The following is a 13,863-nucleotide window of genomic DNA, read 5'->3' as shown; positions in this document are numbered from 1 at the left end:
CATTTTCTTAAAACGGAACCTAAATTCAAAATATATTAATCATTGTAGTTCTTATAAAAGTGCTATTAACAAAGCTATTTATAACTGGTTTTATGACTGCATCATTACAACAACTCAGGCCCCATTCTCTTGCTTGTATTGTTTCTGTGACTTAGCCATTGGTATGATGGGACCTGTTCTAAATTGCATTTGTCCAAAAGTATCAGAAGTAGTAGATTTAATGAAACTCACAGCAGTCATGCCCACACACATCTTTATTTTTACAGCGGTGGTTGCATTCTCTGTTTCCATATTTCTTGTAAGCAATCTCTTGTTTAGATCTGCCTCCTAGATAAATATAATACAGGGATTCAAACAGTAATATTAGATATCAAACACCCATGATTTTTCTCACTTTCAAAATCATCAAAGAATTGCACTGTAGTACTTGACAAGCAGAAGCAGCAGCACTGTATTTTTATTACCTTTGAGAAAGAAACAGCAGGGATAAATAAAGATCTAGCTCCCTACTGAAAGCAAAATTCAATTTTCTGTTGACTTTGGTATTAGCCAGATCTGACCATTTACCTGTATCTACTTTTGCTGATGGCAGACTTTGGGGTGAGCCATAACATGTATCACGTGTAGATTCAGCTGTCAATTTTTGATTTGTAACCACCTTATGTCCCTCTGGTTTTGGTGTTAAGTAGAAGGCTGTATATGCTTGCTGTATATCAAGGCCAACTTGGAAAAAAAAAAGACAAAAATACTAAAAATGGTTTTAAACTGTTTCTATATTGATGCCTTGAAGTGGCTACCTGAAAACAGAGGCTACACAAGATTGAGAGAATAAAGTGGGTATTTATTTGAAGGGCCTTCAAAGGTACACCTTGGGGGTCAAAAACCTCTGAGGGGCTCCACCCAAGATGGCTGCTGGGTCACGGGTTTTTCACACTTTTATAAGTTTGGTCCATTTGCATATCAGGGTTAGTTTTCCAATTATATTTTCAGGCAATGATGTAATTACCCCAAGTTTGCTCCCCCTGTCAGAGGCTTTAGTTTACGTATTTTGGGGCCTAGGACAACAAGGTGTCATTGAGTTCAGGCCCAGAGAGGGTTTGTTATGTCTAACCAGCATGAGAGAACAGCAGCTAACAGGCTATATTAAGTTTCAGAGTTACATACTAAGCAGTACAGGATTTGAAAAATATAAAAGTTAAAACCTAAGGCACCAATACTACTGATACCAATACTACTACTGATTATCTTCAGTTTTCTGAAGTGTTTAAGCAAGTAAATGTTATTCAAATATCATGGAAATTTGTTAAAATAATTTGCCCTTAAAGCACACTCTTATACAACCAGATTCTTTAGGATTGAGATTAAAAACTCTAAACATTTCCAGAATTAAAGATATAGTTGATAGAAGAACAACAAAATTAGTCTCTTTAACCAAATGTTCTTGTATTGTTTTAAAAATAAATTTATCTATGGCTTTGCACTGCTGATAAAATTTCAACTTTTAAATTGTACTACAGTCTCTGTTCAGGAGTATCAGCAGCTCTGTAGTGGCAAAGGCATAAAATGAGTATGTTGATAATACTTCTCAAGTTGAATGCTAATATTCATGAGAGACTGAGAGACACCCTTTGTAAAGAGATTAATTTTGTCTTTTATTATGGAAATAAAATTTGCTGGAAAACCAGACAGGCTTTTAAAAAATTTGAGACTTCCTTCAAGTCTGAAATAGGAACAGACTTCAAAATAGAGACTAGGAAGACCTGGGTTTACTCTAATTTCACTGTTACCAGTTTCAGAAAAATTAACTGTTGTGCTGAGTTTTACTGAACTCAGTACAATATGTAGATAAAAGGACAATTTTCTTAATTTCTGTGTGGTTAGAAAACCCTTCATTTTCCAGAGCCACAGGTCTAGCTATAGAAACATTGATTATTCCAGGCTTGATTATTGTAATAATCTCAATGTTCAATATTTACCATGGAAGCATCAACTACACTTCAGTTAATCTAACACACAGCAATCTTCTTTACTGGTGGGGCATGATGACAGAATTTAATGGAGCCAGTCTAATTTTAAATTGTTTTTCAAAGTCTTGTGTTTCAAGGTCGTAAGGGTCTCTCCTCATCTGCTACTATAGTTCCAATTGTACGGAAATTGGCACTGAGGGACCAATGTTTAAATCTGCACTACATTTTCAGGTGTAGGAATTTCTTGTTACCAAAGTGGAGATGAATCCATATCCAACATCTCTTTACTACAATGCAAAACCTAACCATTCACAAAGACAGCTCTGCTCAGCCTAAATAACCTCTCGGGCTGATAGGTTATCCCTCTGAAAGTTAATTCACTCGAAGGAGGAAAAAAGAGAATCCCAATCTGTATCAACAGAGCAAAACTGTTACTGTCTCCTAGTAACAGTTGATGCTTCCCAGTTCCTTAATGTGGTAGTTAACGAAAAAAACCAGGTAAGTAATTAGGACAGGTAGTATGCAACCCAGTAAAACACATATAATAGAGTTTTGTTTCCAGAACAGCTCACTTTATTATTCTTTGGTTTAATCGCGTTTTAATTCAAAATTCTTATGCAGTTGCTTTTTAATTCAAAGAATACCATAACGTACCATAATCAGAACTAATTAAATTTATGCTAATGTCTTCTGATCTAAGAGCTCTTTTCACTTCAATTTTCTTCATCCAATTTCCAGTTTTCAGCAGCACAGAATCCCTGTAATGCAAAGTTTTGTTAGACATGGTCAATGAAAACAAGACTGTATACTATAGTATCTGTAACCAAGTGAAAGAGCCTATATTTGGTCTTAGTTCATCAGTTTTGCTTGATAAGTGGCCTAAGAATAACTTTCCAATAATGCATGATTTATGGCCATAAGAGACCCAGGATTCTGCAGATCAGTTTCAGTTGTGCCAAAAATGCCAGATTTTGGCCAGAATTCTCATAAAGGTCAGGCAGTTGAAAAAGATTTTGTTTCTCTTTTCCCATTTGCTCCAAGTATCTTTTACCCAACTGGAGAATTTAATTCCATCTCTGAGGGAAAAAAACAATTTATAAAATATAATTAAAGAAATATAGCTAACAGGAGTAAGTAACAACTGGTGAATCTATCTTTTACTAGATAATCTTTTAATTATCTTTTAATAATCTATCTTCTTTTATATTTATGGGTAAATTTTTATGACTTCCATAATATGACAATTGATGTTGAACAGATATTTACACGTGCTCTCTGCACTGACAAGCACACTGGCATGTTTTCGGGGTTTCTGGATCTTGTGTAGCATTTTAAATGACAACAGTGACTAGAAAATGCTGTAAGATGAAGAATAATTTTGTACTCTTAGACGTCAGTAGGAAGTATCACAAAAACTGCAAGTCACAGAACAGATGAAAAGCCAACACCCTAAAAAGATGTGATCTGATCATACATACATAATTTTCTGATTAAAAATGACTTGGTTGTCAGCATCTCCTATGACCAATGTAACATAGTGAAAGTCTGGCGCTGTTCTCTTTGTCTGTAGCTGCTCATAATTTGTTAATTTGACGGTTACTAAGATTTCAGCCAACGTGTCACTGTACTTTGGAAGCTAGGGAAAACAATATAGAAGACATAACTGCTAAAATATGCAAAGTAAAATATATGCCCTTCCATAAATTTCTAACTGTTGATACAAGCACAAAAGCTCAACTCAAGCAGTTTGAATTTGTGGTACAATTTTTATTTGTTGTTCTGAGACACGATTACACAGTACTAACTTGCCCTAAATAGCTGAATATCCTAAGTTTGATTAAGTACTGAGAATCAAAGACAAATGCAAAGAGAAATAAGCAAGAATAAGACTTGTTATATAGAAGTTATATTTTGGCATCCCAATGTTCCTCTATAAGATATTAGTAATTGTTAAATCTTTGTTCTGAGAATCAAGCTTCTCATCTGGTATTATGTCAAATGAAAAGCTAAACAAGAACTGATTGTTATAACAATAGTATTTCACACATCTGTTGAGTTTTTATCTTCAAATGTGTCTTCATTTCTACCAACTTTATGGTTACTTTTCAAATTTTGCATTTCAGAAAGGTAAAGTGTCTGTGTAACCCATATAAAGACAGAATGCGTATCAGAACCTCAAAGCTCTTGATTACACATAGAATTGTACCCTTCCTTGGAAAGGGCACCAGGTAGGTTAATGTTATAATTTACTGTTTCTCTATATTCCTAAGTGTGATGTAGAAAATAAACATGAGTTAATACCATTTCAGTAAGTTTTATTTGGATGTTTTGCCATCCCTAGGTTTGTTTATATTCAAGATAGAAGAGACCTCTCAGATTCACATATAATGCTAGAATGTGAATATACTGGTTTACATCTGTAACATAAAATGCTGTCAACGAGAGAGGCCAATATACTATGGGGAATGTTTGTTTCATGGCTCTCCTTTGAGACTTAGGAGTTTCATTCTATATACTAAGCTGGAAGTAGGTCACAATATTGTGTGATCTTCTATCAGTGAAGACTCAAAATTTCTTTAAGTCAGTATTTGCCTTTTCATTTAATAATACTAGCATAAAAACATAAAATAAATATAAAAGAATTTACCTGTTCAATGTCAAGTTCATATTTTGGAAGGTGCAAAACAGACTCTTTTATCTGGTTTCCAAACGGAGGATGTCTGTTTAAAATCTGCAAAGATGTAAATCCAAGGAATCAGTTACCTGAGTAATTATGTTAGCAACAAAAGCCCTTATCACTCTTGGTTCTCTACTGTCAATGATGCCCAGAATAGCAACATTACCAGAAGAAAATTCCAATACTTTTTCATGTTGCTACTGCTTCTGTTCAGTTAACAGCCAATGAACTACCAACGACCTCAGAACCCAACTACTCAGGTTTTATGAGAGATGATTCTTCTATGTTGCACAAGCCTTAACTAAAACAGAACAAATGATAAGAAAAAATACGAAAGGGGCCAGAAATGAGAAGTCAAATTTCCAAAATCAAAACAGAAGAATCCAGTAAGATTGATTTCCTTTAGAAGCCTGTTATATCTTCCAGAACTCTGGAATTAGTTTTGGCAGAAAAGAAGCCAAGACCAAAGAACCAGTCCTAGGGTAACACCTAACTTTCCTTAAATAAGAAGTGCTTTGTAGATTATTCAGAAGATTTTTATTCCACTACTATCTCAAACTTGCAGTAATGGAAATTTGGGATTTTCATAATTAACATACACTAAGAGACACTGTAAATATATATTCCCTTTTATATTTTTCCAACACTCCTAACAGAGAAGTGCATATTGTCCTTTGATTCAAACAATGTTAATGATGAAATTCTACATATTTAAACATCTACTTCCCACAGCCAGCCAAATCAGTGAAATCATCATTCACATTAAATTTTCTACAACAAAAAATCATACACATTTTCAAGGAAAACTGCAGTAGCTACACAGCTTTTTAAAGTCTACTAGTTAAAATGAATAAATCACCTAAACATCTAAATTTTGCTATGATCATATAGCAAATATATATTAACTATACTGCTTTTACTGGTAACAGTATTAATATTCAATATTTTCCCTATCATATTTATCTATGTACAAAATAGTAAGTTACCAATTCAAGTTCTCTTGCATTTATGTCTTCAATTTTTTTAAATGATGTCAGCCCAGCATTTACCATAGCATTTGACAGTGATACACCTGTGAAAAACATGTATACACGTTTGTTAAAGGGCAATGAATAACCTCAAATTATTCTGAACAACTGCATTATAGCAGGTAAACCCAAAGCATAAATAAACTTATATTACATGTGATGCAATTTTCTGCCCAGCAAATCACTAAATTTATTTTCATTTGATTAAATACTTCAGTATTATTTAGTTTAATTTTTCCATTAGTAAAGAGAAAAAGAAACACAATACAAACCAAACATGAAAATATTCAGTATTTCAATGCTGAAAACTTTTAATTTTTCTACAGTAAAATGGATTTTAGATCACTTTCTACAAGAGTTAAGAAATGTGTTCTGTATATATATGACCAAAAAAAGCATGTCACACAGTATTCTTTGTCTCAGAATTTTTTCCTTATCCAAGAAATTATTTAACTATGTTAACATAATAATCATAAAGATCTCAATGTTTCTGAGCAAGTTAATAATGAAATTCACTGAAAAAGAAGTATTTATTATAACCTTCTACAAGTTATTGCAGCTTTAGCAAAAAACTTTCCCATGGCATATATACCACAAAAGCAGACTGGCAGAGAATTCCACATACATTTTTATTTCTCTTTGTGATTCACAGTACTTCCAGTGAGATTTAGAAATATCACAGTATATGAAAAGGCATTTAACTGACTTGGAACTACCGCCTACTACAATAACTGCAATGATTGTAGGTAAAAAATAGTACCAAATACTTAGAATGAGTATATGGATCCTTCTCATACAGTTCTGCAAAACAGTATAAGAAATCTGAAAATTAAGTGGGAAACCTCATTACAGTAATCTTTTAAGAAGAGACTTAACTCAAGAATTTAATAATTTAGAGAAAGAGAAGACCTTTTGTCTTTTTATGTGTATTTGAACATCTTTTGGGTCTGATTTAGGGAAAGCATCTTTTACCATCTCCCTGCTCCTTTGCAGAAGCTCTGCAGTCTGAAGACTGAAAACTCTCACATATTACTTCTGCTGCTAGAGCTGTTACCCTGTTTCTTTATAACTGAAGCTGAAGATTAACTCTTTTATCCTAATTCCTAAAATGGCAGAAGGATTTCCACCAGTGAAGAGAATACCAGATATAAATAAGAGTTTTTCTCTTTATCTTCATCTACACTTCTGAGCAAAAAATAAACGGGGGTGGAAATGAAATTGAACAAGTAGTAAATGTCATAAATCCTGTATGGCAACTGATCATTATCCTGTCTGTCAGAACAAGCAAACAGAAACCAAACATACAGTTCAGCAAAGAGGGAGCATCATTATTGGAAAAGAGTTGTAGAAATGCAGTAAGAATTCAACTGAATCATCAGTCTCAGTAAGGCCATGTGTCAGTCAAAGAACAGTCACTCTTGTAATGGAAATATTGATTAATAAGGCTTTTTAAAGGTTCAAAAATAGCATACTGAGATAAGAGTTTAAAAATTAAGGATTTCTCAATATGCTACATGGTATCAGCAAATTTCTATGAACTTAAACAATTCATTTAACTTCACAAACAAATAGAATAAGCTTAGCAGCCATAGACAGAGGTTAAGAATCACATCATACTACAGGAGTCAATTCAGTGTTTGATTCAGGAAAAGAGTGAACTGTCAGAAGAATGTTCAAAAGAAGCCTGTGAGGGGAACAAATGACACTTTGGAAGTTAGCAGTTCTTTGTAACATATGCCGCAATAGCTATGACAGCACAAGAAAAAAGCACTCAAAAATGAAAAATTGGACAGAGATGTCTGTATATACACCACTTATATTATTAAGAAACTAAACGTGACTTTATTCTACTGCATATACTGTACAGGGAAGGATTTGTCTACACTGCAAGTGCCATATTTATTCCACTCATCCTAACTCCATAGAAATGCTGAACACGAGGCAGATTCCTCAGATGACTGTGTCGACATCGGCACAGGAGTGGGATAGTGGAAATGTGCTCCCAGCACTCTGCACTGTGCTGTGCACAGGCTAACAAGCCCTGTCCCTTGCTTTGAATGCACATGAATGAAGCATTACAGCCTCTGCACTTGAGCAGGCAAGGCTGTAATGCACTGTACCCTACGGACCTTTGGGTTTAGTCATTCTCTAATTTGCAGACCTCTGTACTACACTGTTCAGTGCAGAGCAGATGTGTCTCTAAAGAAGAAAGAGAACGCTGCAGTAAATTTTGAAAGGAGGAAGGTATGATAAGACCAGACATCAAAGCAGGAAGATACACTACTACCTCAAACAAGTATGACTACATTTTTATAACAGAGTACTCAAAAATTTCTGAACTCCTTCTCAAATAATTATGACAAGCCTGTAGTTCCAGTGAGAAGTTCATTCAATAACAGGATACAGTTAAAGGAAGATGATCATTCAAAACTTTTGATCATTATGTGTATAAGAACCTCATGCACAGTAAATTGATTTCTATTTCATGATTCAATGTGAATTAAAAGGTTTTCATGCATACAAGTAAGAGGACCTACAGTAACAGCTTCTTGGAAAGGAAGGCATAGCCTAGTCAGGGACACGCAATCACATCAATGTGGAATATGCCTGGGATACTAAGAGGAACATTAGGGAATAAGAACAGTTCTGAAACACTTTGAAATCCTGAAGCAAATTACTAACCAGCTTACTTTTGTTATGGCAGATTCTTCTGAAAATGGTGGTACTCAATTGTGGCAAATAAGTAATTAGGAGACTAATTCAATTGTATAAGCAGACACCACAGAAATTAGCAGGCTAATTATGAGTTTTGATTCTCTGTCACTTTTATAACTTCTAACTGGCACCTACCAATTTTTTCCAATTGTTTAGACACATGAAGTGAATTTTCCCAAAGTCTGCACCTGAAACACTTTGCTAAAATCAAAGAGTTTAATAAAGCAGAAAAGTTGTTCTTAGACGATGCCAGAAAGTCAGATAACCCTGTAAAAAGAAGATTGACTTATATTAATAAACTAAAATGTAGCTTATTAGTATATGCGCCCAAAAAAAGGATTAAATTTTACCATACATCTAGTAACTCTTAAGCCATTTCTAAATATTCTGCCAGTATCTTGTGTCAAAGTAAAGTCTTGAATAGGAATACATCCCAGCTGAGCCTGAATGAGACTGGAAAAAGAATGGGTGTGATATATAAGCTATACTGTAAACAAAGAACAACATAAAAGTTTTTAATGGGGAAAAAAAAAAGGAAATTCAGAATAGAAAAAACAAAATACAAGATCTGGACCTCTGCAAAATGACAGAAAATTTAGCAGGGACTTCGACAGCCATAAAATGATAGTTTTTCAATAAAAAATAAAAACGCAATGTAATATTTACCAGTTTACTTTCATTTCTCTTGTTTTTATCTTCCCCTCCATTGGAAACCTATGCATGAAAACATATATCTTTTCTACAGTTCATTTTATTTACTGTTAAAAAGGTACTTTCAATTTTCAATGCATTTTATTTTACCTGATAGTTATTTTGTCTTTGTCTTTATTCAAAGTGTTCAATATTTTCTTTTCATTTGTTCTTAACTTCACATCCACAAATTCTGTGCAGTTGGAGATCATAGTAATCTATAATAATCAAAGTTTTTTAGTAATTGTTTTAATTTGCCATTTTTCTATCACTTCTTTTTTTTAAAAAGAACACTTTAAAAAAAATTATTGTCTCAACACTATGACCATGAAGAGACAATCAATCAGTTCTTTTTAATACTGACCAACTTTCTTTTCTCTTCTTATAAAGGCTATTAGATAATCAAAAGAAAAATTTTTTCTATCAGCTTTTAGGTTATTATTTCAGTTGAGGTTATCTAAAATCAAACACACACTGCTAACACTTTATACAAGGCAAATACAAACAACTTTTGCTATCTGTTATATATTTCACCTTACTTTCTTCACACTTTAATAACAAAGAGTCACAGGAGAACAGGTGTTCCATTTTTTCATGGCAAATCTGTTCTACCATAGTATTTGCTTGAAAACAAAATGCCTTGTGATTCAGATAACAACCTGTTATCTGAAAGAGGAAAGTTGCTTAAAACAGAAAGACAATTGCCTTCAAAATAAAACCCGCTCTTGATGCAGCTGGTTTTTGCAACAAAAAATCCTACTAAACCACAAAACAGTTAAGTGTTGAATACATAAACAGAACAGCTTCAGCAACTTTGCATCTTCATAAGCACGGTTAGTGAGGGGAGAAAGAGTTGGAAATCAAAAGATTTTAAAGTATAAAGCCTCAAAAATACTCCATATAGAATTTAATTAGATGTATTCTTTAAAACTTTATATAAACAAAGCCTGAGATCTTTAAAATAAATAACACACTACGCTTCTTTTCCTAGACTGTTTAAAAACAATGAACATATGTAATTTTTAAAAAAAAGTCAAATTACCAATTCGTTTAGAGTCTCAGTTCCCTTAATTGTGAAAAACTGCTTCACTGTATCAAATGCAATATAATACCATGCCATTAATCTTCCAGTCTCTGTAAAAGAAGAATATACCTTAAAAAAAAATGCCAAGTATATTTCAGTGAGTTGGAGTTTTTTGGGCCACAAATTTAATTTATTTGCTTACTACAGGCCTCTGTGAGATTTACCACCACTACTCAGTATGTTATTGCCCCCAGCTGTCTGATGGACATTACTGACCTGATCACAGGGTGGCAGAAGGAACCATGTGCCAGTTACAGTTCTCTCCAATGGAGATTAACTCACACTAACATACCAGGCAGGGAACTGTGGTTGCTAAGAAGCCAACCACCTCTAGCAGAGGGCTGCAGAGAAGAGCAGGTATTGATAAAACCTGTCCTTCACTGCACTGTGCCACAACTAATTATCCTGTCACAATGCTCTGCAATCTTCTCCTAATCTGCAACAGATTTTCAGCAACAAGAGAAGATCTATTCATGAAACAAGATTAAGAGAATGAATGTCCATGACCTGGTCAAGAAATTTGTCCATATATTCTACTCAAACAATCCCTCAGATTCTCCTCTCTACTACATTTATGCACTCTTATTAATGGGTCACAAGGATAGTTGAGACCCTTTGTAGTTCACTACCATCTCTACATCACTTCTGAAAATTAATTTATTTGAAACAAGTGTTACCTGTTGGTTTGAAATTACTTGCTTCATCCATCCTGATCAAATCAAAAGATGATAAATCATTTAAGTTCTTCAGACACAGTTCTGTCAAAAATTTGAAAAACTGATGTTTTCTGCATGTACTAAAAATACCTTATCTATGTGTGAACCAGAAACATCATCATCAAATTGCAATGAATGTATACTCAAGTAATTCCACTGAATTCAAGTAAAGGTTTTAGAATATGATCCTGCTTTTATTAAAGTTGGTGGTTAACTTCTGCCTAGGGAAACTCACTCAAAGATAATTGATACAGAACAAGCCAACTCTTTCTCAGGAAGGCAAAAGTTGCAAAGGAAAAGAAATTAGATGCTGGAATGTAGGTTGCCATATTCAATATTGAATGACACATCAGAGAGCCCACAGCATTTATACAAAAGATTTCTGCTAGAGAGTTAACACCTAAATGGTTCAAATTTCAAATATCCACAAGTGTTTATTAATTCTTCATTAGAAATTTTCATACTGTATCAGGTGCATTTGTATTTATTGCACTAAACCTGTTGTGTCAGGTATCTGCATAAGAATGACCTAAGCGCTTCCATTCTCTCTTTTTCAAGACCAAGGCAATACTCAGAATTTAAAAGTCAGTCAGAACAGCACTCAAAGCAATTGTTCCCTTAGCAACCAGAAATCATTGACATTATACATGAAATGTATGAAAACAGAACTAACTATACACATTACTACAAAATATTTCATGTTGCAGGGAAGAGGAGCTAGTTCCTTCAAGAACTTTTAAAAAGAGGTTGTTTTTAACATCAGAACTTCAAGGAAATATAATCCACACTGAAAAGGCATCAATTGAATTCTTCTAGCACTATCTGTACAGGTGATTTTAAACCATGCCTTCTCCTCTAAAGGCTTATTGAGGTAGTACCATGCTTCATTCTCTCTATTCCTTTCAACCTATATGGCAAGAATAGAAAAGTCCTGATGTAAAAGACAGGAAAAGATAGAAATCTACTGAAGGAGGCAAATTTTCTTACTGATAAGTACTCCTTTTTTCACTGTCTGCAAGTCAGAGCCAATGTCTCACATTTGGAGACTTCAAATGGCAGCAAACACACTACTATGTTCCTGAAGACAGACCCTTGAAGTCTTTACACAATGAACAGCCTCAGCATCATTCCACCAAGCCCAAAATCAATCACAAATTTTTCCTACACAATTATGTAAAAGATGTAAAAAATGGGTAAGTGGAGTCCAAGTACAAGCTTGACAAATTTCTGGGCATGTATCTGTCCATGTTTTCATGTACCAGGCCCTCCTCCAGATATTTTAGCTCCAAGTGGTCTGGTTATGATGGACATGAGGACTTTCATTCAAGAGAGAAAACCGTATTTGTAGTTTTGCAGAACTTGATAGCAAGTACTCTTTTATTAATATACTATTTTTTTATCTACCAGAAAACTCACATTAAAATAAATTAACAAAACAAAACCACCTGAAGAGTTGTATGCTATTTCTGTATTTAAAGTTGAGAGGCACCAATTCCCAAACTATTTTGTCAGCTGTATGTTTTCTAATGGAATTGCCAAGAGCTAAAATGCAGTATTTAAAAAAAAAAAGGTCAATAACTGAGTTTTATTCAAGTCTTAGCAAAAAAAGCCTCTTAAAATCATGCAATTTTAAACTGTTTCTGGACAAGGCAAAGACGTTTACATTTTATATCCTTTGTTTTCAATTTATGAAGGGAAGATGACAATTTCTGAAAAGGCCTTTTTTTGAAAGTATAGCAACAGAAATTAATGAAAACAAGTGAGATCAGTCAAAGGAAAATTAGAAAGAATGACAATCAAAATTAAAGTGTTCTGCTCCATATTTCTGAGCACGTATATAGAGATGAGGTAGGTAAAGGCATGTAATTATTTTCCTCTCAAAACTTTATTTTCCTCAAAAACCTCTCTACCAGTTAAAATGTACTGAAAGTATTTCAAAAATATTAATAACAAAATAAAATTAATAACATTCCATAGTAAATTACATTTGTTCTGCAAATGGATCTATTGAAATGAATGGATATAGATAATAAACATGGGTGAACCTGCCCTAAATTGTAACATTTTACTGAAAAAAGCTAAAAAGCCACTTACCTTGTAATTTTGCTTCAATTCCAACTTTATCTAACCCAGATGAAAAACCTCAATGGAAAAAACAAAAGTTATTTTAACCTAATACTACTGTACATTTCCTCGTCAATGTCATTACCCATCAAAACTGATTTGCTGATTTTTAGGAGCCAGACAAATACCCCAAAGTGAAAAATGTGGGAATATTTATTATACTGCAAAAAGTCAGAAGTCTTACAGGGTGTAACTATCTAAGTATCAGTAAGAGGCTGTTAGAACAGACGTGCAAAGGTAAAAGCTGCAGACAATCCCCCATGTAAAATATCAGTCCTAAAAGTTGCGGAAATGTCAATAGCAACTTCTCAGGTACAGTTTTCTTATTTTAGAATATAGGAGGCCACCTAAATTCTAACATCCACTCAAGTGTTAGATGTACTATGTTCCAGTCCCATCTATAAATCCTTATAAAAAATTGTCTCCAGCAAGTGCCCAATGATTTCAAAATCAGGTGTAGAGCAAGTGGGCAGGAACAGAGACATGGTCAGGGCTGGGGACTGAGATAATGTTCTGGACCAGACAAATTGAAGACACTGGAATTAAAGATAATTGAAATTTTATTTTAGAAAAAACTATTAAATTCTAGTCTATTTTTTTCTTAGCAAATTACATATTCAGCAGTGAAAAATACATTATGGCTTGTTACTGCATTAATACATGGTCCAGCATATTAAGATCAAAAGAAATAGATTATGAAGCTGTAAATGGCTTCTTCATAGTTTTTAAATGTTATACCATGCTGAAATTCCCACTAATTAAGTTAAAGAACAACATGTTACAGGCCACACTGCACATCTTGTTTTCATCTATTTATGAAATAACTGTTCATAAGAAAATGATAGAAACAAATAATATGGAT

At 33.7% G+C, this 13,863-nt stretch overlaps 1 protein-coding gene across 7 annotated transcripts in view; it reads right to left on the bottom strand.

Annotated features, from left to right (window-relative positions):
- HFM1 (helicase for meiosis 1) overlaps window positions 1-13,863 on the bottom strand; it is a 43,091-nt gene that overhangs the window by 11,016 nt on the left and 18,212 nt on the right. For 6 of the 7 annotated variants that reach the window (XM_048313061.1, XM_048313060.1, XM_048313063.1 and 3 more), the window contains 13 exons: window positions 12,972-13,019; window positions 10,839-10,919; window positions 10,120-10,211; window positions 9,189-9,295; window positions 9,054-9,101; window positions 8,743-8,840; window positions 8,523-8,654; window positions 5,631-5,716; window positions 4,615-4,698; window positions 3,446-3,603; window positions 2,622-2,725; window positions 568-723; window positions 232-327 (listed from right to left, as the gene is read on the bottom strand). In XM_048313061.1, the coding sequence (XP_048169018.1) occupies window positions 232-327; window positions 568-723; window positions 2,622-2,725; window positions 3,446-3,603; window positions 4,615-4,698; window positions 5,631-5,716; window positions 8,523-8,654; window positions 8,743-8,840; window positions 9,054-9,101; window positions 9,189-9,295; window positions 10,120-10,211; window positions 10,839-10,919; window positions 12,972-13,019 (1,290 nt within the window). The remainder of the gene's footprint in view (window positions 1-231; window positions 328-567; window positions 724-2,621; window positions 2,726-3,445; window positions 3,604-4,614; window positions 4,699-5,630; window positions 5,717-8,522; window positions 8,655-8,742; window positions 8,841-9,053; window positions 9,102-9,188; window positions 9,296-10,119; window positions 10,212-10,838; window positions 10,920-12,971; window positions 13,020-13,863) is intronic. The other variant, XM_048313062.1, reaches the window with a different exon arrangement.

Source organism: Corvus hawaiiensis, chromosome 9 (genome assembly GCF_020740725.1).
Source record: "Corvus hawaiiensis isolate bCorHaw1 chromosome 9, bCorHaw1.pri.cur, whole genome shotgun sequence".
NCBI classification, from domain to species: Eukaryota; Metazoa; Chordata; class Aves; order Passeriformes; family Corvidae; genus Corvus; species Corvus hawaiiensis.
Note: the sequence above shows the minus strand (reverse complement) of the source record. Positions and strands in the feature narration are given on the sequence as shown.